This window comes from Musa acuminata, chromosome BXJ1-6, assembly GCF_036884655.1.
Source record: "Musa acuminata AAA Group cultivar baxijiao chromosome BXJ1-6, Cavendish_Baxijiao_AAA, whole genome shotgun sequence".
Classification (NCBI taxonomy): Eukaryota; Viridiplantae; Streptophyta; class Magnoliopsida; order Zingiberales; family Musaceae; genus Musa; species Musa acuminata.
The window spans coordinates 19,472,001-19,494,182 of NC_088332.1; the positions used below are offsets into that span (position 1 = coordinate 19,472,001).

General features: G+C 40.2%; 5 protein-coding genes across 13 annotated transcripts; 3 read left to right on the forward strand and 2 right to left on the reverse strand.

The window, feature by feature from the left end:
- The first annotated feature begins 1,202 nt into the window (after positions 1-1,202).
- LOC135676594 (protein XRI1-like) lies at positions 1,203-3,698 on the forward strand. 7 transcript variants are annotated; one of them, XM_065187947.1, is made up of 9 exons: positions 1,203-1,359; positions 1,830-1,885; positions 1,978-2,088; positions 2,160-2,302; positions 2,391-2,454; positions 2,550-2,652; positions 2,737-2,780; positions 2,912-2,992; positions 3,105-3,698. In XM_065187947.1, exons 1-9 carry the CDS (start codon positions 1,319-1,321, stop codon positions 3,383-3,385), a joined length of 924 nt encoding a protein of 307 aa, XP_065044019.1. In that variant the 5' UTR covers positions 1,203-1,318; the 3' UTR covers positions 3,386-3,698. The 7 variants fall into 7 exon arrangements, with proteins under 7 accessions (XP_065044019.1, XP_065044016.1, XP_065044020.1 ...); XM_065187944.1 differs by having other exon boundaries at positions 2,728-2,780; positions 3,105-3,697; XM_065187948.1 differs by having other exon boundaries at positions 2,160-2,290; positions 2,728-2,780; positions 3,105-3,697.
- An 835-nt stretch (positions 3,699-4,533) lies between these two features.
- LOC135676595 (photosystem I reaction center subunit XI, chloroplastic-like) lies at positions 4,534-5,487 on the reverse strand. Its single transcript, XM_065187951.1, has 2 exons — positions 5,248-5,487; positions 4,534-5,161 (listed from the first exon to the last, which is right to left on the reverse strand). Exons 1-2 carry the CDS (start codon positions 5,419-5,421, stop codon positions 4,670-4,672), a joined length of 666 nt encoding a protein of 221 aa, XP_065044023.1. The 5' UTR covers positions 5,422-5,487; the 3' UTR covers positions 4,534-4,669.
- A 591-nt stretch (positions 5,488-6,078) lies between these two features.
- Positions 6,079-10,110, forward strand: LOC135676592 (FHA domain-containing protein FHA2-like). The gene is made up of 3 exons (XM_065187942.1): positions 6,079-6,873; positions 7,655-7,812; positions 9,762-10,110. Exons 1-3 carry the CDS (start codon positions 6,216-6,218, stop codon positions 9,969-9,971), a joined length of 1,026 nt encoding a protein of 341 aa, XP_065044014.1. The 5' UTR covers positions 6,079-6,215; the 3' UTR covers positions 9,972-10,110.
- A 1,039-nt stretch (positions 10,111-11,149) lies between these two features.
- LOC135676596 (probable glycosyltransferase At5g03795) lies at positions 11,150-17,533 on the forward strand. Of its 3 annotated transcripts, XR_010514348.1 has the most exons (7): positions 11,150-11,742; positions 11,832-12,131; positions 13,709-13,995; positions 14,405-14,637; positions 14,778-14,935; positions 16,852-17,050; positions 17,138-17,533. XR_010514348.1 is itself a non-coding variant. In XM_065187952.1 (6 exons), exons 1-6 carry the CDS (start codon positions 11,587-11,589, stop codon positions 16,951-16,953), a joined length of 1,236 nt encoding a protein of 411 aa, XP_065044024.1. In that variant the 5' UTR covers positions 11,151-11,586; the 3' UTR covers positions 16,954-17,533. The 3 variants fall into 3 exon arrangements, 2 of the variants coding, with proteins under 2 accessions (XP_065044024.1, XP_065044025.1); XM_065187952.1 differs by having other exon boundaries at positions 11,151-11,742; positions 16,852-17,533; XM_065187953.1 differs by having other exon boundaries at positions 11,166-11,733; positions 16,852-17,533.
- Positions 17,534-19,175: 1,642 nt separating this feature from the next.
- LOC135677486 (uncharacterized) lies at positions 19,176-20,348 on the reverse strand. Its single transcript, XM_065189849.1, has one exon. It carries the CDS (start codon positions 20,346-20,348, stop codon positions 19,176-19,178), a length of 1,173 nt encoding a protein of 390 aa, XP_065045921.1.
- Positions 20,349-22,182: the final 1,834 nt, after the last annotated feature.

Sequence of the window (22,182 nt, forward strand, 5' to 3'; positions counted from 1 at the left end):
CATCGTATTGTTCGGTGTGGTACCGAACTACCTCCTTTACATCAGCAGCGCTGCATCACTCTGCCTCCTCTTTTTTATCATCGACCATCGCATCATTCGGTGTTGTGTCGTACTGCCTCCTTTGCGTTAGCATTGTACCGCTTTACCTCATCGTCATTCTCGTTGACCAATGCATAATTCTGTGCAATACCACACTACCTCCTCTTCGTTCTCGTCAACCACCACATCATTCGGTGTGGCGTTGCATTGTCTCCTCTACATCGATGTTAGACCACTTTGCCTTCTCTTTTTTCTCATCGACTATTTTACCATTTGGTGTGGTGCGCATTACTTCCTTTACATTGGCATTGTACCGCACTGCTTCTTCTTCATTCTCACCGACCATCATATTAATCTTGTTGATCATCATCACAACAGTCATCTACGGTGTCACGATCCACTACCATCATTAAAATTATATTTTAGTATATTATTTTTATATCATTTATGCATGTACTATCACGTGCTATAATATCTTTTGTCGATAAACCAACGATGAGATTAAATAGTTTATTTTTATAATTATAAAAATTATAATATAAATTTTTAAATTAAAAAATAAAAAAAAATAATGAAAAATTGTGTAATTAGCCCGTCGATCAGTAAGACGGCCATCTCACGCAAATCAAGCGTGGCCTATGTTCTCCTATACAAACTCTTTATGTGTTGATATCTTCACGTCCATACCTCCACCACAACTCTTTGAAGACCATGTCAATCTCTCTCTCTCTCTCCCAGGTACAGGTTGAATGTATTGCGGTGCCTCAATGATGTCGAGCCCGTGGCTCCCTAACGAATGGGACACTTGCGAGGCCATCAACATGGCCTTCCTTTTCTTCTTTCTCTTAACAGTTGAGAATCCTCGCAGAATACAGATTGCGATTCCGTTGATATTCTCAACATCCATCGAAGATTCCAAGAATTCAAGTAACACATTTTTTAAAAGAAAAGAAAAAAAAAAAACTGATTCCATGACGATGTATACGTTTGAAGTAGACTACTAAATCTTAACCGTTGGCTAATGGATCAACGATCGTAAATGTATACTTCCTTTCCTCTTATGGAGACGGATGCGAAACGGACTCGTAGTAGCCGTTGGTTTATAGATCAACGTTGGAAATGCATCCGTGGCGATTGCGTTTTCTTTATTCCTTCGTCTCTCGGCCTTTGGCGGCCGCTGAGGCGACACAAAGGTAGAAACAGCCTCCGCATCACCCTCCTCCGCAACGGCTATCTCCCCTCATTAGTTTGATCTCCTTTGACCCTTCTTTTGTAGCGTATGGATTTCCACGGCAGCAGTGGCAGCAGCATCAATAACATGTGAGTCACCATGCTCCTTCGATCTTTCACGAACATAATTTGATCCCGATGCTTTAATTTCTTCTTTGCATTTCGGTTCTCTTTCTATTTTGTTCGATCTGTATAATCTGCCTATGTTTTCGCATCAGTAGTTCCTATTGCCCGTTGCCTGTCTCACCGTAGTAAGAATGCATTGATCTTGAATTGGGAATGCTACCATAATTCATCGGTGTTCTTGCTTCGATCAGTATACTGTTTGATGATTTGCCCGTACAAGTCGCATAGTCTTGTTAAGAAATTAGGATCAGCATCGCTAGAATTTATTATCGGTGGTTTACTGGATTGCTTCTGAGCTTCGAAGGTAAATTGTAATTATCAACCAAACTCATCTATCCGCTTCAGATGTAAAATCCTTACTTTGCTCTGGAATTGAAATTCCACGGACCAATCGATGCTTGTTTTCTGCTAATGTCATGTGGAATGTGTGGCAGTGGTATGTGGGACTGGCAAGACGAAGATTGTTGCCTGGCCAGAGATTCCCGGCTTGGTGTGTTGTTTGTCTTTGTTGTTATAAAACCATCTTATGTGGAAAATTTGTTACTTGTACTTATTGACCATATCTGGTATCCACAATCATAGGTTTGTCTCATTGCCCGTGGGATGACGATAACCAAAAAAATGAGAGTCTGCTGAATGTCCTGGTGAATCAAACTCCAATTAGAGATTGTGGCTTGGATGTCATTGATGCAGGTATGTCTGTCATCTTCCACTTCATTCTAGATTAGATGGTTCTAAGAGCTACATTGACAAGAGAGAGACAGTAGCAGGTAAGACTAAGAGAGGTCTCGAAGAACATAAAGAGGCATCACAAGTAAAAAGGCGTCGGGTTCTACGATTTCCTTCTGTTGCTGACGGTGCCACAGCTGACAATGGACAGCCGTCTTCTGCACCAGTACGTTCCAAGGTCTTTAATGTAATAGTATGAAGTAGAATAACTCTCCTAATTGGTCCTAATTAAACTAAATCATAACTCGCTTGCACTTAACATTCAGGGTGACTCCATGGTAGCAGATGGATGGCCAGAAAATTTACAGTGGAATCCCATCTGGAGTTCAGGTTTTTCATCTCGGCCTGGCATATTCTTTTTTTTTTCCTTCATCTTAACTGATGCAGATGTATTTTAGCTATTCTGATTATGAAATCCATATCAGGTGATAGTTTTCTGTTTAGCAATGAAGTCTTGGACCAATCATCAAATGAGTGGCTAGAGAACTATTTTAATGATAGTGATATGTATTGCAGCTCTAATGAAATGTCAGTTCCTTCTACGCTTACTTCTACTGCTTTGTCCTTTTTGTCCATAACCTGAGGTTGATTTTTTCACGGTAGGTCTTCCAGTAACAATGAACATATCGAGCCCAATGATCAAGTTGATGTTGCAGGTTAGTGGAGAACTCTCCATTTTGTTTGTAGGCGAAAGCCAATCATGGACACCATTTTCAGAATTTCAATTTGTTCACACAGTGAGACTATTATTTGGCAATATTTTCAACATCTCCTTTGTTCTTCACAGATTTCTGCAATGTAGAACCTGATACAAGGACTATTGTCATCCCCAAAACCCCCAAGGCTTCTACTGTTAAGATTTTTACGGGTATCTTTGTGGTCTCACTCAACCGAGTTAGTTTGTTTTAAATATTTAGGGGTTTTGTCTTTCAATGCTTAATTCTCCTCACTGTCTAGTAACTTTCTCACTGTTCTTTCAGGTAGAAGATCTCATATCAATTCTCCCACAAAGTTAACTACCTCTGTTGCTTATCCTTTTAGCCTCGTGAAACCATCTGAAGTCCAAGGGCACTTGACCTTGAAAGACATAAATCAGCGGATTCATGCTCCGCCACCATCAAGATCAATCGACAAGAAGGACGATAACCCTTCCATTATTTATCCAACCTCTGCTTTTTCTGGGAAGCCTGTGGTTGTGAAAACTAAGATTCTCACCCAAGGGGGAAAAGGAAGCATTACAATCCTAAGAACCAAAGGCTGAGCAGGTGGCCTTCTTTTAAATAAGATTAGCAGTCAGCGAATGTGCTGAGGCATCACCAAGATCCTGATCACCAAAGGCTGACCTCATGGGTCCAATTCTAAATCATTTTTTGTGCATGGCATGTCATCGATTCTTTGTTTCTGTCAATTTTATTGATTAATTTGTGGGTGGCAATTGTGTTGCTCCTGAATGGAATGTGTTAACTTGCCTTTTGCTGGGTGTAATTTTGTGTACTTGGGCATTTGAGTGAAACAATAGAGTCCTTTTGATTAAGAAAAAGATGGTATTGTTCTTGAACAAGTTTGCTTTTCTCCTGATTGTTTTAATTGTGAAAATTTTCCATATTGTTATCTGTGATAAATTGGGAAATCCAAATGGCATCACTAACTGGGCGGTTCGGTTCATTGATGGGGTTGGCAATTTCTTATAAAGTTCATATGCGTCTCTGGGAGCAACGAGCAGTTCCTAGTTTTTTTGTTTACATTGAAAATGCTGCTTCTTGATCAACACAACTGAGGATCTATAGCCGAGCTAAATGCCCAATGAAGGAAAAGGTCAGCTTTCTTAATGAAGATGAAACATTTGAAAATACTTTTGAGATCCATTTCACTGAAAAATATAACGATATCAAGTGCCTACCAGATAGTTCGTCTCTCAATCTCCTCCTAATCATGCCAGACTCGTGAGGCTTCCCCTATGGACGATGGTAGCATTGGCATACTTCACCTTGGTTCATGAGGCATCATCGTGCAGTTCATATAAAGTTCAAATGGCATCACTAACTGGGCGGTTCGGTTCATTGATGGGGTTGGCAATTTCTTATAAAGTTCATATGCGTCTCTGGGAGCAACGAGCAGTTCCTAGTTTTTTTGTTTACATTGAAAATGCTGCTTCTTGATCAACACAACTGAGGATCTATAGCCGAGCTAAATGCCCAATGAAGGAAAAGGTCAGCTTTCTTAATGAAGATGAAACATTTGAAAATACTTTTGAGATCCATTTCACTGAAAAATATAACGATATCAAGTGCCTACCAGATAGTTCGTCTCTCAATCTCCTCCTAATCATGCCAGACTCGTGAGGCTTCCCCTATGGACGATGGTAGCATTGGCATACTTCACCTTTGGTTCATGAGGCATCATCGTTCGTACGCCCTTACAGGGCAAAGAAAAGCAGGTCATGTGTCTCTTCATAATTCAATCTTCTTCAAATATACAATTCCTGGAAGGGGTTCTCCGAGCGAACACTTTAAAGCACAGGCTTGAGACACACGCAGCGGCTAATCTACTTGATGTAGTAGGGGAGGTCGAGTACATAAAGAAGAAAGTAAGCCCAGACGACGCCGGAGATCCCTCCGAAGAAGAACCCGCCCGTGAATTGTGCCCACCCCTCGGCCGTCTGTAGCTTGTCCGCCTCCTTCTTCCTGCCGGTCAGCGTCAGCGTCGGCGCCGTCGACGGCTCGCCTTCCTTGAACGACGCAACCCCGTACATGGTCAGGCAGATGCTGAGGATCACGACGAGGCCGGCGGCGGCCAGCGATCCCGCAGCTCCGGCGATCTCGGTGTTGCGGAGGGGCCCGGCCTTGACGAAGGGCCCCACGAGGAGGTAGCCGTGGGCGAGGCCCACCTCGACGCCGCGAAGGAGCGGGCTCACGGCGGTCCGGTAGGCAGGGAGGTTGGACAAGTACCAGGCGATCAGCGGACTGGATGTCACCGGCGTCTCCAGGCTTCCGATGAAGGGGTCGCCGTTGATCGGCTGGATCACTTGGTAAGTTGGCTGTGGCAATTCAGATAAGAGAAGTGATGAAGGTGGGAATCATTCCTAAGCAAAAGATCGACATATGTAGAAGACTTGTTTCTTGCCTTCTCTGCTTGGATGGCTCGAACCGTGAGACAAAGCTTCTTCCTGGAGTGCAGGTCTCTGAGTGGTGTGGCCGACAGGCCTCTGGGGATGACAAGACGCCTACTGCTCCTGCAGGAAAAGAGAAGGCTGCTCTTCAACTGGCTGGCCATGGGAGGGGCAGAAGCCAGTGCCATTGTCGTTCCTGCTGCAGTTCTCACTCGAGCACGCGGGGAGGAGAATGGAGCGGACGAAGGACTCGGGAGAGTCTATATCGGAAACGGAAAAGGATGCAACGTGAGGAAGAAGTAGAATCTAGTTTGAAGTGAGGTGTCGGAACACTGGTCTCTCATTGGATGGGTGAGATCCCCAACCCTATCCTTATCCCACAGCGGAGATTGTGATGCTGCTCTCTTGTGCTATGTGGCCATTGTTCATCACCTCACAATCGATGTCGATGGCAAAAACTAGTTAGTATATGATTTTTCTTCCCCTTTGAATTATGCTTATAATTGTATCATGATATTATTGGTGGATGCATTATGGTCAATGTTTCTAACCAGACATTAGAATAATGATGACGTTTTATGTCTAATTAACGATTAATTTATTAAATATTCCATCTATTTACGATGAACGGCAGTGATCGACGGGGGGATAAAGCAATCATTTCTGGAAAAACAAAAAGTGTTCTGTCGAAAATTTTCGCCACGTTATGGGGAAAAAAAAATAATTAAAATTGGAAGTTTCTTTCTGGGCGAATTCGCTTAAATATAAATACCAAAAAAAAAAATCTGACTTGAGAAGTTTTGGATAAGCCAATTGGTCAACATTGAGTTTGCTTCGGACCCCAATGTTTAGGTCAAAGTCCTTCGACTTGGGCTAAACCTAAAAGAACGACGGAGGGAGGAGTCCACCACGACGGGGAGATGCTCTTCTCCTCACCCCAAAAGAGATAGCCGGCTCGTTCCAGCGCTCGATTACCGAAGCGATGGCTAAGGGCCGAAGCAACGCTGCCGGGGGCCGCGGCGGAGACGAAATCGCTGCCCCCGAGGAAGCTGTGGTTGCGTTCGCCAAGCTCCAGGGTGACGACTTCGAGTACTACATGCAGACGTACTCGATCGTGCTGGGCCGCAACAGCAAGACGTCGGAGGTGGACGTCGACCTCGCCTCCATCGGCGGCGGCATGAGCATATCCCGCCGCCACGCCCGCATCTTCTACGACTTCCCTCGTCGCCGCTTCGCCCTCGAGGTCCTCGGCAAGAACGGCTGTTTTGTCGAGGGCGTACCCCACGCTCCCGGCGCCCCACCCGTCGAGCTCGACTCTCAGGACCTCCTCCAGATGGGGGAAAAGCGGTTCTACTTCCTCCTCCCTTCCCGCTCCGTCTTTGCCGCTGGTCCCGTCCCCCGCTGCCAGCCCCCTGCCGCTCTCGCGCCGTCCGCTGGCCGTGCCAGGCCGCGCGACTACGGGAATGAGGTGCATGGTGGTGATGCCGAGGAAGAGGAGGAATATGAGGAGGAAGCAGGGGAAGATGAGGCTAGGCGTGCAGTAGTTGGTAGTTCAGGGAAGAGGCGGAGGAGGGATCTTGGTGAGGAGAATGTGGAGGAATTTGGTAGGGCCGAGGAGGCTGCACCACTGCGACACTCGGGTCAGTATCAAAACCCTCTTCTTTTTCATTGCTTCTTAGTAAATAACATCAATACTTGCCATTGTTGCACTATATTTCTGTGTTCTGTTCTTGGATTGTCAATGGATAGATAACCAATCTAGAACCAATGACAAGAAAAGTCTTAGGACCGATCAAAAAAGTTATAATTCGGAAATGAAATTTGGTAAAATTGGAATATTTGACATTGCTGATTTATTAATGCACTTATTTTCTAGGAGTCATTTCTATAAATGTAGCCTTGAAACACTCATGACTCATATATTACAGGAAAAGTTAAATTATATACAGTTAACCATATTTAAGAGTACAACCCTTTCCCTCTATTTTATAGAACCTCAAATTAATAGAAAAGAAAAATTAAAAAATTAAAATTAAAAACAAGAAAATTATGTTCCTTGAGCCATAGCTATTCGGTCACCCTTCCTTTTTCAGAAAAGATGTACTTCCAAATTTGTTTTGGTAGATAAGCTTCCATTTTCACAGAATATTTGGCTGATGGGTCTCGATACCAGTTAAGGTTCTCATATCCCCTGTATCCACATCGAGCTAGATTTTAAGCAAGGTATATTTTGTCATTATAAAGCTGTATAGCTGTTCAAGATGCCGTATAATCATACTCATATTACCTTGATGCCGTTAAGCATATAAGTACTTGAAGATACGAAGGAGATTATCAAGCATCCCACTCTATTTAAACCTTTAATCAAATTTCACTGTCGTATTGAAAGTTCCACGAAGAATTTGGCAATATACCTGACAGTGAAGAAGCCCGAGACAAGGTCAAGGGCTGACAGAGAAGCGGACAATCAACAACTCCTGCAATTGGAAGAGAAAGATGTCATCTCATCTGTGACGACTTTGCTATCTAATCTTTGTGGCCCAGGAGAATGGTTGCCTATGGAAAAACTTCATGCAAAGGTTAGTTGATAACTGATCTGGCAAATGATTGTGCTTCTTTGAGTTACTCTGTGTATTACAGTAGGCTTTTATATTTGCATTTCTGTGGGGAAAAAAAAGGCTAATCATAGTCACAAGAAGTGGTTGGCTGATTTGTTGTGATTTCCTAGTGTAGGACCATGCTATTGCTTACTACTACATGAACATATCTAATTGGAATTAGTGACTAATATAGAAATGTATAAGGATGCAGCAACCAAAAAAGAAAGTCATCATCTTTTCTTGGATTCTTTATCATTGCTATTATATTCATGTAAGCGGAGCCAGTCCCATGCACATTTTTATCTTTGGTAAACTAGACATTTTGATGGTTGATTTTACTTATTCACAATGAAACTTGAGAAGAAAGCCTACATTAGATCTACACCCAAGAAGACAGTAGAGTTATAAGGTTTCAAGAATTTTTATCGCACTTTGGAGTTATTAAGGAGTTTAAATGGGTATCTTCGTGATAACTTGATGCTCTGAGTTGCAAAGATGAAAAATTCTTGCATGTGAAAGTAAGGAAATTAGTACCGGTAACATCAACTTGATAGGCCATTCCATTCAATTTTCTGGTTAGTAAGTTGTAATTTTGACAAGGGAATCAAATAGTAGGAGTTACAGTGGATTCTTGGGGTTGCTAGATGCGGTCAGCTTCAGGTTCAGATAGAGAGATAGGGCAGATTTGATTGGGTTAAGAAAATGCAAACCCATACTCAACCCACTTGGGTTTGGTTCAGGTGTAGGTTAACCGCCTAAACATATGTTTGCAATATTGATGATGATATTGATCGGGCAAATTACAGTCTATCCACCTATCTTGGGTTCATCTGTACTTAGTTAATATGTGTTTTTAGAAGGATCACTCGGCACACCTGTGTTATCCTCCATCCTCATCCTAAACCTATCGTTGCCCACCTCACTTTGAATTATTATGATAGAAAAATTAGTCGTATGTAAACTTTATATTACTTGTAGAAGGCTAAACTAGGTTTTGTACATCCAGAACGTTGCAAAACTCGCCAAAATACATAAGTGAATTAAGTACATTTTTGTGTTGATGCATATATGATATTGGCAACATGGTCGTGATTTGTATATTGTTACACAATTAATAGATCTCATTGTTCAAGTTTGCCCATATATTTTTTTAGAGGATATGGACTTAGATATAGATAGAAGTGGATACTAAATTCGAAAATCAGGATTATCAACATGGAAGTCTAATAATGGTCACCACAAATGAAAATAGATTTTGAGCAGCTAGAGCATAAAAGTGATTGTTTTTCTCTCTCATCAGAATATCATCTAATTGTATGCCATTTTGAAGGTTTCAGATACAGTGAAGAGTGAAGACCATGTTGCTTATCTCATACTGGAGCAATTAAACTTTTAACAGGCTTCCTCATATATCTCTTGCTGCATATCTCTTTTGGCCCTGTTCTGCTCGGGTAGTCACTAAAGATAGGTGATATTAGTTATAATTTGAAACAGACATCATGGATGAATTGGTGCTCGCTAATTGAATTCTGCTAAGAAAAGTTGGTTCAGGGGAATATAAAATGTAATGCTACAGAAAACCTTTGACAATTCCTGCACATTGTATAGTTGTTTGATTGAAGAATGTTTTTGATCTGTTTTGATAGTTTTGCTGTCTTAAAATATTAGTTAAATCCTTATTGTTTCTAAAGATTTCCTGTGAGTCTCTAAAATTTGTCAAGGTTAAGATATCCCATGGTTGAGTTATTGTCTATGACTATCAAATTATTGAATGGTTAATCATTTTCCAGGTATTTTGTTCATCTGATACAAGATCAGTATTTACAAATCTTATATCAATAACTCGTTGCTGATTAACTGCTTGTCTTTAGTAGATACCTAATCTTAAATTTGTCATGTTCTAATATTTTACTTTTCTTCTGATCCAGTTGTTTGAAATATATGGTGATGTATGGCATCACAGCCGAGTAAGAAGATACTTGACATCTGAAGACTATCCTGAAAGTGAAACAGAAGGTAGACCTTGGTTTGGCCTATTGATGCTGCTACGGAAACACCCAGAGCACTTTGCAATTAACATACGGTCGAAGGGAAGGGCGAAATCAGAATTTGTTTCGTTAGTCTCATTGCATTGCTAAGTATCTTCTGGAATCGTCTTATGTAGCTCCATAAAAATAGGTGGAAATAATATATACTTTTGCATTGGCATCTTGTTTCCCTTTGCTTGCTATACTGGTACAGGAATGTCAAAATAAAACATGATTTCCGAAACCATCAGCAATTACATTTTCCTGTTGTTCATCCCAGAAAGATAAAAAGTCTATAGCTACCACTAGATTTCAGGCACCATAACAAATGATCATGGCATGGCATCTGCAGTTGTTGTATGGTGGAGCACCCAGTTACTGCAGTTAGTGATGTAGCAGGAGTTGACAGAATCATTTATAAGCTGTTCATGAAATTGAAGTAGCTTAAATTTTGACCAAAATTTATCTCATCAATTGGATTATTACGATAGTCTTGAATCCTATGATTGTTTTACACATTTGTCTGTTACAGGGTTTCCAATGATTAAGTTGCTTGCGTATTGTATTGATAGTCTAATGTTGATGTATTTTTGGACATTTGTATGGTCACGCTTTAATATGTCCTTTTAAAGAATAAGCATCTTTTGTATGGAATGCAGGTGCAAGTTGTGTCAAAACTTCATCGACAATGTCATATTAAAATCTGTGCTTTTAGCAGTAACCCAAAAGGGGGGGCGGAAAAAAAAAGCTCATGAACAAAGCTCTTGTTGACAAAGGTTGGTCGTGTGATTTATGTTGTGTGTTGATGGTGCCCTTGCTTTTCATTATTAAGCTCTTAAGAAATGAATAAGATTCATATTCATGCGATTTGATACAGTGCTGCTCTTAACGCAACACCTCATCAACACCATTATCCTCGCACTCCCAGTTGCTAGTTGCCGTCTGGCATCCGACTCCCTTGACTTATTTTGTCTCCCTACACTACAAAAGCTCTAGTGTTGTGTTCCGCAGGTCAAAATGTACTAATCTCGCCTAAAACATCATTTTTCAGAAAAAAAAAAATGGTTTTTTTTTTGTTTGTCAAAATTGGTTTTCTGGTAAAAAATTAATAGAAATTTCTTTTATGATCCATAAAATAGATTGTATTACAAATAATGCTAGTTGCAAGATGAGCTATATAACTAATTTCATAGTATTTATAGGAACATTATGATCCAAATACCTGTGGAGGTCGGCCAAGGCGTGTCGAGGCCGGAGAAGATGACGACGCTGGGACGGCGGCGTCGGCTCGAGGGAGGTACTGAGAGAAGGTGGCGGAGAACGAGCTCTCCTCCTCTATGATTAGTGTTCTTCTTCCTTCGTCGTCGTTTCTTCTTCCTCTTCGATCCTTCGTCGGATGCTTTGTGTGTCTCGGACTCGGTCAGAGTTTCCGCCGTATTCCTAATCATTGTGGAGTGAGTTCAATCAAACAACCCACATAACTTCTAATTCCCGGTGAAACTACCAGATCGATAGTCTCCTTACGATACGTTGACACAGTTCGGGCTCGAACCTGATCTCAACCGGAGCTCGAACCAGGAAAGCCTGGTTCAAACTTGGCTTGGTTGCACCCCCACCAGCTCAGCCACCCTTTGGCTTTTCTCCTCCATCCTTGTGCACTCTCCTCTCGGACACTGGCCTCCATCTTGCAACCCTCGATACCTTCGCAGAGAGTTCTTGGCGACCGATGGCCGGAAAGCCGCTGCCCTCCGCGGCCACGGCCGCCTGCTCTATCCAGCGCTCTCTCCTCGCTGTCGCTGCCCTTACCCTGATCTGCTTCAGCCTCCTCTCTCTCAGATCCCTCCGCTCGTCTCCCCAATTTCCCTCCCCGGAGGTACTCGAAGTATAACAAGAAGATCTCTCTCTCTTTTGTGTCATATTCTCCTTCTGTTCTTTCATTTCCTGCAATGTCACTGATTCTTGATGCTGAAGGTGGCTGTGGCCGAAGTTTCCAGCGATCTTTCCAGCCGGATGCTGGCCCCTTCCTCGATCTACCACTCCCCGGACGTCTTCTTGAAGAACTACGCGGAGATGGAGAGGAAATTTAAGGTTTTTATCTACCCGGATGGGGATCCGAATACGTACTTCCAGACACCGCGGAAGCTGACTGGGAAGTACTCCAGCGAGGGGTACTTCTTCCAGAACATCCGCGAGAGCCGCTTCCGGACGGAGGATGCCGATCAGGCCGACCTGTTCTTTGTGCCCATATCGTGCCATAAGATGAGAGGGAAGGTTAGAGTTTTCGAGATCTTTGTGCTTCGTTCCACATCTTTTCATTGTCACTGTAACCTCTGTATCTATGCACTTTTGATTCTTTCGTTCATCTAGGATACTTTCAGCTTACTAGTTAACACTAAGTATTATCATTACATCATTTTGGTTGTACTAGGTTTCGTATGTGATTTAATGTGGTATATTTACTAGGTGTGTTATATATATGGTTCGTAATTGCAATAGGAAAGGGACCGAAAGAACGAATCCAATATGTGAATATTCTCTGCCAAAAACCTGTACCTCCTACAGGCAACTGATTATAGTTTTAGTTTAAATGACTCTCAACTGATTCAGAGAACTCTAGAGGCTCAGCCAATACAAGAACAACATAATGTTGGATCAATTATAGGGTTCTTCCGTACCTATTCCAGTTAACTATGTCGAAGAGAAGTATAATATACTCACTGATGATGGTATGTTTCAGACGTTCATTTATGCACGTCATGCCAGAATGTTTACGTTTTCTATAAATTATGGATGCATCAAAAAGTAGGTCCTACAATATGTGAATATGCTCTGCCAAAAACCTTTACCTCCTACGGGCAAATGATTATAATTTTAGTTTAAATGACTCACAGTGGATTCAGAAAACTCTATAGGCTCAGCCAATACAAGAACAACATAATGTTGGATCAATTATAGTGTTCTACCATACCCATTCTAGTTAACTATGTCGAAGAGAAGTATAATATACTCACTGATGATGGTATGTTTCAGACGTTCATTTATGCATGTCATGCCAGAATGTTTACGTTTTCTATAAATTATGGATGCATCAAAAAGTAGGTCCTACAATATGTGAATATGCTCTGCCAAAAACCTTTACCTCCTACGGGCAAATGATTATAATTTTAGTTTAAATGACTCACAATGGATTCAGAAAACTCTAGAGGCTCAGCCAATACAATAACAACATAATGTTGGATCAATTATAGGGTTCTACCGTACCTATTCCAGTTAACTATGTCGAAGAGAAGTATAATATACTCACTGATGATGGTATGTTTCAGACGTTCATTTATGCATGCCATGCCAGAATGTTTACGTTTTCTATAAATTATAGATGCATAAAAAAGTAGGTCCTACAATATGTGAATATGCTCTGCCAAAAACCTTTACCTCCTACGGGCAAATGATTATAATTTTAGTTTAAATGACTCACAATGGATTCAGAAAACTCTATAGGCTCAGCCAATACAAGAACAACATAATGTTGGATCAATTATAGTGTTCTACCATACCCATTCTAGTTAACTATGTCGAAGAGAAGTATAATATACTCACTGATGATGGGCATGTTTCAGACTTTCATTTATGCACGTCATGCCAGAATGTTTACGTTTTCTATGAATTATGGATGCATCAAAGAGTAGGTCCTACAAATTATTTTTACATGGGATGATGTTACAGTCATTTGGGAAAATTGTCTATCAAATTTGGATATGGTCGTAGTTTGTTTGCTGAACAAGAAGGCTTTTACTGCATTTTGGTTGATCTTTTTCCTTTGTACATATTTTTTTTTTTCTGTTTTGCAGGGCATATCATATGAGAATATGACCATCATAGTTCAAAATTATGTTGAAAGCTTGATAAGTAAATATCCATATTGGAATAGAACCATGGGTGCAGATCACTTTTTTGTAACTTGCCATGATGTTGGTGTGAGAGCATTTGAAGGACTACAAATGGTTGTAAAGAATTCAATTCGGGTTGTCTGTTCGCCAAGCTATGATGTTGGTTACATCCCACACAAGGATATAGCTCTTCCGCAAGTGCTGCAGCCATTTGCTCTGCCATCAGGAGGAAATGATATTGAGAACAGGTTGAAACCTGACTTGAGCAGATGTTTCTTTTACATGATTGGTTCTAGGGCACAGGTGATAGACATCATGTGACAGTTATAGCTGGGGATATATGTTATTGATCATTGGGTTAATCGCGTTATACCAACCTACATGATCCAGCTTCTGTATTTACATCCAATGCTGATTAATATACTGGCATTGTGTTGTACATATATATTGATTTATTTAACTTCAATTATTTTCATTGTTGCAATTTGAGGAGTGCACCAAAAAGTGTTTTATCTGCATTTCTAAAGGTGTTAACCTATAGTTCAGTTAGCATACTTGTTTGCCTCAAAGCCTAGTCAATTCATTGTGACCTTAGAATAAAAGACAATGACCATGCACTGATAACTTGCTTTTCTTGAACCCTTACACAAACACCAGGACTATACTTGGATTTTGGGCAGGCCATAGAAACTCAAAGATAAGAGTCATATTAGCTCGTGTATGGGAGAATGACACAGAGCTTGCCATTAGCAATAATCGCATAAGCAGAGCTACTGGAGAGTTGGTCTATCAGAAGCAGTTCTACAGGACGAAGTTCTGCATATGTCCAGGTGGTTCCCAAGTCAACAGTGCTCGCATAGCAGACTCCATTCACTATGGATGTATTCCAGGTTAGAACCCCATCATTTAATTACTCAGGTAGATGGATATATTATCATCGTGTAGTCCTAGTTCATTTGAATTTGTTATCTGCTGTTGTTTTCTACATAAGTGCGGTTTGCTAACCAGAGTTCATTTTTCCAATTTGCAGTAATTATATCCAATTACTATGATCTGCCATTTAATGACATCCTTGACTGGCAGAAGTTCTCTGTTATACTCAAGGAGAGTGATGTCTACCAGCTTAAGTCTATTCTGAAGTCCATACCACATGAGAAGTTTGTTGAGTTGCATGAGCACTTAGTTGAGGTATGCCATCATTAATTTCTAGTAATGAGACATAAGATCGACTGGCTGGAGAAGTGCTTAAACCCAATTCTATCAGCAAATTATATCTCTAGTTGAACTTTGGAGAAAATTTCAGTTGTGCAGATAAACTTCCAATGTTTTCCAATTGACACTAAATGTTAACAAAAGATACAATCATATCCTGCCGTCAGCTTTCATTTAAGCCTTGATGAAAAGCTGAATTGTGGTTGCACATTAGGACTTGATCTGCCATCCTGGTAAGAGCTTTAACAAAAGATGTTGCGCAACGTGCCCATTATAAATCAAGGCAAGGCAAGTCTAATTATACCTCTAAAATTTTTTGTTGTCTATGCCAAGTTGGAAAGTCAGATCTTATTATGCAACAAGGCCAACTTTCCTTAAGGTTCATGGATGAAAGTTGATACTATGACTTGATGGAAATTACTTCAAACTTTAGGAAGTCTATTGGCGAAAGTTGAAGCTAGAGATCTAATTAAAATTTGCCCCAAAGATCAAGAACTAGTGGTGTGTTTTGCTCTACTTTTAGTTGTTATACTGAAAATATCTGTATGTTCCATGCAATCAAAGTTCATTGTCTTTTTTAATATGGACTCTCTAAATCCCAAGTTGCTTCAAGATGAAGCATCAGAAATCAGCAAAGAGAAAATAGGAGGAAATGCTGCTAATAAAGAGCTAATGACGTGCCGTAATATCTGACTCTCATGTCCTTTGTGGTGAACTTGTAGTGTTGAGAAGAACATGAAGAGTACTTTGATTCTCAATTATTTCAGGATTTTCCTTGTGTTTGTCTTATAAAAAGAGAATAGTTACAAGAGGTGTAACTTCTATTGAAAAATGGAAAATGTTTTATTTGCTTCTATTTGTGATGACTCTATGCATAGTTATATTGTCATATCACCACTTGAATGTTTCTTACAAAGGATATATATATATATATATATATATATATATATATATATATATATATATATATATATATATATATATATATATATATATATATATATATATATATATCTTCTTGATATTCTTGAAGTTCAGGATCAGAAAGATATCTCTTGCAAGGTGCTGATGCTGATTTTTGAAGGAAAGTGGTGGTGCGTTTCAAGTTTACTGCACATTTGAGATTCTCTTAGAATCTTGATCATATCCTTGTATTTAGGGGAGAGAGAGAGAGTGTGTGTGTGGTCTGTGCTCAATGGTCGCAGAGAGATGAAGTATGGATTAAATGTTCATTCTAAACAAGCTTTATGTGAGACTCTAGTTTGTGGCTTTCTAGAAGAACACAAGAATGCAACAGTTAATCCCAAATATTAATATATATGCACGAAAACAATATTTTCTTTTGTTAAAAGAATAAAAAAGAATAGGCTCTGCTGAAGCCTTGGTTTGTGAAGAACTAAACCTAGATATCTAAGAGAAGCATGTTTGTTTCTTTGTAACTGGCATCCATGTTATCTGCTAGCCCCTTGGAAAATCACGACTACTGTGTTTGTGGCATTTGATCCAAAGCATCATTCACATCACTTTGCTTGTTAAATTGCACAGTTTAACACTTTTGCTTCGTCTTATCTGTTGTTTCATTTTTGTAGTATGTGAAACAGTAGTTTGATCTTCCCCCCTGCTTAATTCAGACTTTGAGTTTGGTAGATGGCAAGTAGAACTTTCTGTATGCAGCATCTTGAATTATCAAAATATGACACAAGTTTTGTGTAAATGGTATATGAAAGACATGCTCCATTAAAGGAAATAAATATAATTATTGACAAGTAACAATTGTAATGCCTGTCTTAAAGAAGGGTTACATTTAATAGCATCATAAGACTTCAAATGCCACCAATTGCTTTCATGTTTTAATTTTTCTTTCCCTTATTTTACTTTTGGTCTGTTTTCAGGTTCAGAAGCACTTTGAATGGCACTCACCTCCAATACCACACGATGCATTCCACATGGTAATGTACGAACTTTGGCTACGGCACCATGTCATCAAGTACTGAAAGCAAGTTCACAGACCATACAATTAATTCTGCTTTTTATTAAGTCGTGAAGTGGTACATAAGGGGCCCTGGATTTTGGTAGATATCCCTGCGGAAGGTTTGCAAGAATATATTCAGTTTTTTTCTCATCCATTCAATCAGACACATTAATCCAATATTTGATCACATAGAGAAGTATGAACAGAAATGCAGGCGTAGGCACAAGCTCAGAACTTGCTGCTTAAGCATTTTCATGTTCGGATGGATATTCATCATTTTGCATTCACTGACAGAGGGGTGTGACAGAAAGTTGGCAGCAATCTGAGCTCAGAGGTAGATTGATCTCTACTTGTCTCACTGCTGTCTCGCACTTGATCATGTAATTTGGATGGTACCCTTGAGTATCTGATATCCGCGGTTTTTGCATCTCATTATATCTGCATCGACTGTAATAATTTTGGATTTGCCCTTTGTCTGACCATTGAACAGGTGGTAGTTCCATCAGTTCTTGTATACTGTAAGCAGATGAGAGATGACAAAAAACATTACTGGATGGTTTGTAATTGGAACATAACTGGTGGAAGTATCTGTTTCATCATAATTTCTTCTGTAACCCATTTTCTTTTATCCTAATCGATTTGAGAATAGATACAGGAGAATCTAGGCTGCCTTCAGCAGAAGGCCTTGGACTGCTCCAGTATGCAACATAAGTTTCTGTTGCATTAGTATGTCTTCTCAGAGACGGAGGGGAAGATCGAGTAAACTACCAGAGACTGGTTGTCAGGTGAATAACTAATTCATATTCTTCTTTCTCTTGGAGGTAAGGCTTTGGATATGACATCCAAATTTTTCCTTCTTTTAAATTTACAAAATGTGAGAAACACATCATCGTAGTCCGCCAACATCCCCAAACTAAGATGTCATCCTAACAAGAAAATATCATTATAGGGAGTTCCAAATCTAATATGTTGGTCAAATTTTGTGGGTTTCCTTGTGTTTGGACCTTAACCGATCTCTAATATTATTCGTACCATTCTTTTAAATGTTTTCTTTTTCCCTCTGTGCTCAATGTATCTGCAGGATAAAAGCATTCAGTGCGACCAATATGCACAAATCGAGCAAAACATCTATCTAATGCATCCACTCAGACAGAAACATTCAGAGGGCCCGATGCTCCAATCGTGCACTTAATGCAAGATCAAAGAAATCTTCATAGCTTTTTTATGGACATGATCTTTTAATATTCGTTAATTATATTTAGGTCCATAATTATCCCTATTAATGTTAAGAGAATATTTATGTTGGGGTAGACACTGAAAGATGTTTCACATTAGTAAGAATTAAAAAAAAAAAAAAAATCAGGTGATATGCTGCACTAGGTTTTACTCAAAATTTTACTTTACTCTTTTGAGTTCTTACCAAGTGGGATTATTACTATTATGAGAATGTTCAAAATTTCTAATGATATGAGAATGCTCAAATGCCGGAAGATGATATAAATTCTCATGAACAATTCACATTACGAGAAGATTTACGTGTTGTGGTTCTGCGCCAGCAAGCGAGCGCCTCCTCTCCTTAGGGAGGCGAGGTTCTGTCCACAGGCGAATCCTCGAACACCACATCAGCAAACTTTTGCGTGATCACAAACAAAGATTGCGTGGAAAGAGAAACCAACCAGCGTGCAGTTTGCAGAGATCTTGTTAGAACCGACTCAAGCGTCACAGCAGCCGTATTCTCGATGGCGGTCGCACCGATCATACTTGGAGAATTCGCTAATGAGATTGTATAGAGTACACAGATTGGTTATAGTTGCGGAACGACAAGATGTAAGCTCAGTAGGGGATGCAAGCATATGAATCAACCAAACAATCCTCTTCTCTTTCAGGACATATGAAATTTGTTTTGGCAGTCTTTGACTTGGAACACCATAATTAACCTTGTTTACTGTGCATTTTAAGTCAAGTAAATTTCTCTACTACGATATGTTGTAGATTGTCAACAATTTTAATGTTGTCTCCCTAGGAATCTTGCTGTTTCATTCAGGATGAGCAAGGCAAGAACGGCAGAAAAATCATCTATTAACAAAAAAACTCGACTTCAATATGAAGAAGAACTTCCTCACAATTTTATGATATTTAAGTGCAGCATTGATAACATAATAGGAAATAGGAGAAAATGTTTCTTTCAACTTCTTTTCTCTATCTACGGTAATGTATTCATAATAGGAAATAAAAAAAGTCTGTTCATTCCAACAGCTCCTCTTGTTGACCGCATGGCCGAAGCGTATTAGAATAAGGGATCAACGATGGGTAATAAAATCCCAGCGATGCCAGCTTCTTGATTTCTCCATCCTTCATACTGTAGCTGTGTACCTCGTCATATACCGTGAAAACAAGTAACGTGGTAGTGGCCACCTCGCTCAGCGTGACGGAGCTCACGTTGAGTGGTTCCTTGAACCCCATCGTGGTTAAGCTTATCTCGTGCTTCTTCACCCATACTAGCACACCGTTGCTTCTCTTCTCCAGCAACCACAGAGCGAACACCTGAGAAAACCTACGGTAATGGATCAGGCAAAGCGACTTTCCCTCCCACTTGGCGATCCCAATGACGTCAGAGGAGTCGATGGTTCTTCTTTTCGGCAGAGCGATGATCTGCGTGCACTCTGTCCTCATGTCGAAGCCGACGACGTACGGGTCAATCTTCATGTACGATCCCAAGTCCGACGCCCAGAATACGGTCTCGCCGCAGACCACCGGGTGATCCATGTCTATTTCCCTCCCTCCAAAGTCGAGATGCTCGTCCATCGTCCATGTCTTGGCCACCGAGTCGTAGACCCGGCAGTGATGCAACGAGCTCCATTCACAGGTTGGTGAGAGGTAGACCAGCTTATAATCTTTCGTCACTCTGCCGCCATCGTTCGTGAAGCTCACCGCGATGCCACCCCTTGAACACTCGCCCGATGGGGTGGGTAGTTGATACCGAGTCCTACGGGCCGGGTTGAAGACATATAAGCTATGACGGGTAGCATCGGACGATCCGTGGTTCTCATGCAAGACGAAGACAAGGCCACCGGCCGACCCAAGGATGAAGGCGTTGTTCTTGCTCAGAAATTCACGGCTGGTTCTGGGCACATCGGCGCAGGGGTCAACGAGGAGGAAGGACCTGAAGGTAGTGTAGCACTTAACAAAGAATCCGGAGACGGCTTTGCTGCGATATGATTGTGAAAGGAGGAAACGGGAATCTGACGAGAGCTGGTGGAAGGTCTTGCAGACAGATAGGAGTCCGAAGAAAGTCTTCGCCGGGAGGTAGGAGAGGATCTCTGCGAGCACGTCGTCGGGAAGGAGACAGCTTCCGGTTCCGGGTTTCTCCTGACCCACGAAGTCGATGCTAAGGCTATTCTTGTGCATACTCGTCATAGCTGCAGACAAGATGAACGAGGAAGACTAGACTCCTCCCTTCTTATATAGAGGGAGATTCGTAAACCGAATAGTATTAGGAATCTCACAGTAACACTACTACTAATACTATGAGATTCTTACTAATCCTACTAGTAATAATACTATGAGATTTGTAAACCGATTAGTATTAGGAATCTGACAGTTACGTAACCGTAAGATTCCTACTAATACTAGTCGGTTTACAAATCTCCCTGAAGGGAGGACGGAGTGCACGCTGAATGGGTAAAATGATGCTACAACACTTCATGCTTCGTTTGCCGCCATGCAATAAAAAAATGACCTATTTTGGATAGTTTTTAGGTTGTTTTTGCATCATGCAATGACGACAGTGGACGAGATGAGACCTCAGTCATCTCAACGATTGGAACCTCTCGTTTTTATCTTTTTTTGGTGATATCATGGTAGTGATTGTGTGGGAGTGAAAAGTCAACCGAGTTGGCTGCGCGTTAATTCCCACATCATTGAATTCTATACTTCCTGAAGTCGGGTTAAATTCGTGATAGGCCAAGTTCTATTATTGTATGCCTTATCCAACTAATGTTTTGAAGAAAAAATTAGGACAGTTTTGTCATTTAAAAAAATAAATAAAAGCTTTACTAGAAAAAAAATAACATCAAAAAGATGCTCCGTGGAAAAAAAGATAAAAAAACAAAAGTTTTTTTTTTTATAAAGAAACTCACTCTACATGAAATGATATTCAGAGCCGTAGAAAAATTTCTCCCATCAGAATGTTCTGTACAAAAAAGATAAAAATAAAGTTTTTCTAGAAAAATTACCCTACATATAATTTCACACAACCGAGTTCACGAAAATAACAATTGGTCGTTGAAACATTTTTCCAATCCAAGTTTTGGGTTGATAAAACTAGTTCAATCGAATGGGTTCATTCAAGTGAATGATTTGAAAAGGGAGAAATATAATTAGAAAAATAAAAGATTATACCCATATTTATAGAATTCTACTCCTTAGCCTACTAAGACTATGACTCAAAAAAAAAAAAAGTAAATCAAATAAGACTCTTAGCTGAATTCTAGCTGACCCTTGTTAAGACTATAATTCAACCAACTCCGAAGATTAGAAAACTCAAAAAGAACTTGTTTTTACATCAGTTTAAGACTCAAAAATTTTCAAGGGATCCTAACATTTCTCCTCCCTTCAAATCAACCTTGTAGGACTTCTCCTTCGATGCTTTGTAGGACTTTCAATAGGCATCTTCATTTGATAAGCTAGCCCATTGCATTAGTAATTTAGTCACATGATATCTGCAACACATCACAACCCATCGATCAAATATAGCTTATGGTTAAATTTGACCCTCACCAACGGAAGATATGTTTGGCAAATGGTGTTGCACCACCTCATCTTCACTTAGCTTCTTCTTGAGGTAGAAAACATGAAAAACTAGGTGTATCATAGAGCTTGAAGGCAACTCTAAGTGATAGGCAATTGGACTAATGCATTCTAATACTTTATAAGAAGAAAAAAAATTCGAGTAGACAACTTCATAGAAGATCGAACATTTATAAAGGTTTGCTTGTAGGGTCGAGGACAAAGGAAAACCCAATCACCCACTATAAATTCTTGTTCACTTTAGTGTTTATCAACTTACTGTTTCATTCTTGCTTGTGAGGCTACAAGGTTACCATGTAGGAGTTGAATAATCTTATCCTTGCTAAGTAATTTCTTGTCCACTCGATCAACTTTAGAAGAGCCGGGCATGTATTTATAATTATGGGAGGGGTTCGATCATAAACTGCTTCGAAATGAGTCATTTTAATAGAAGAGTGATAAG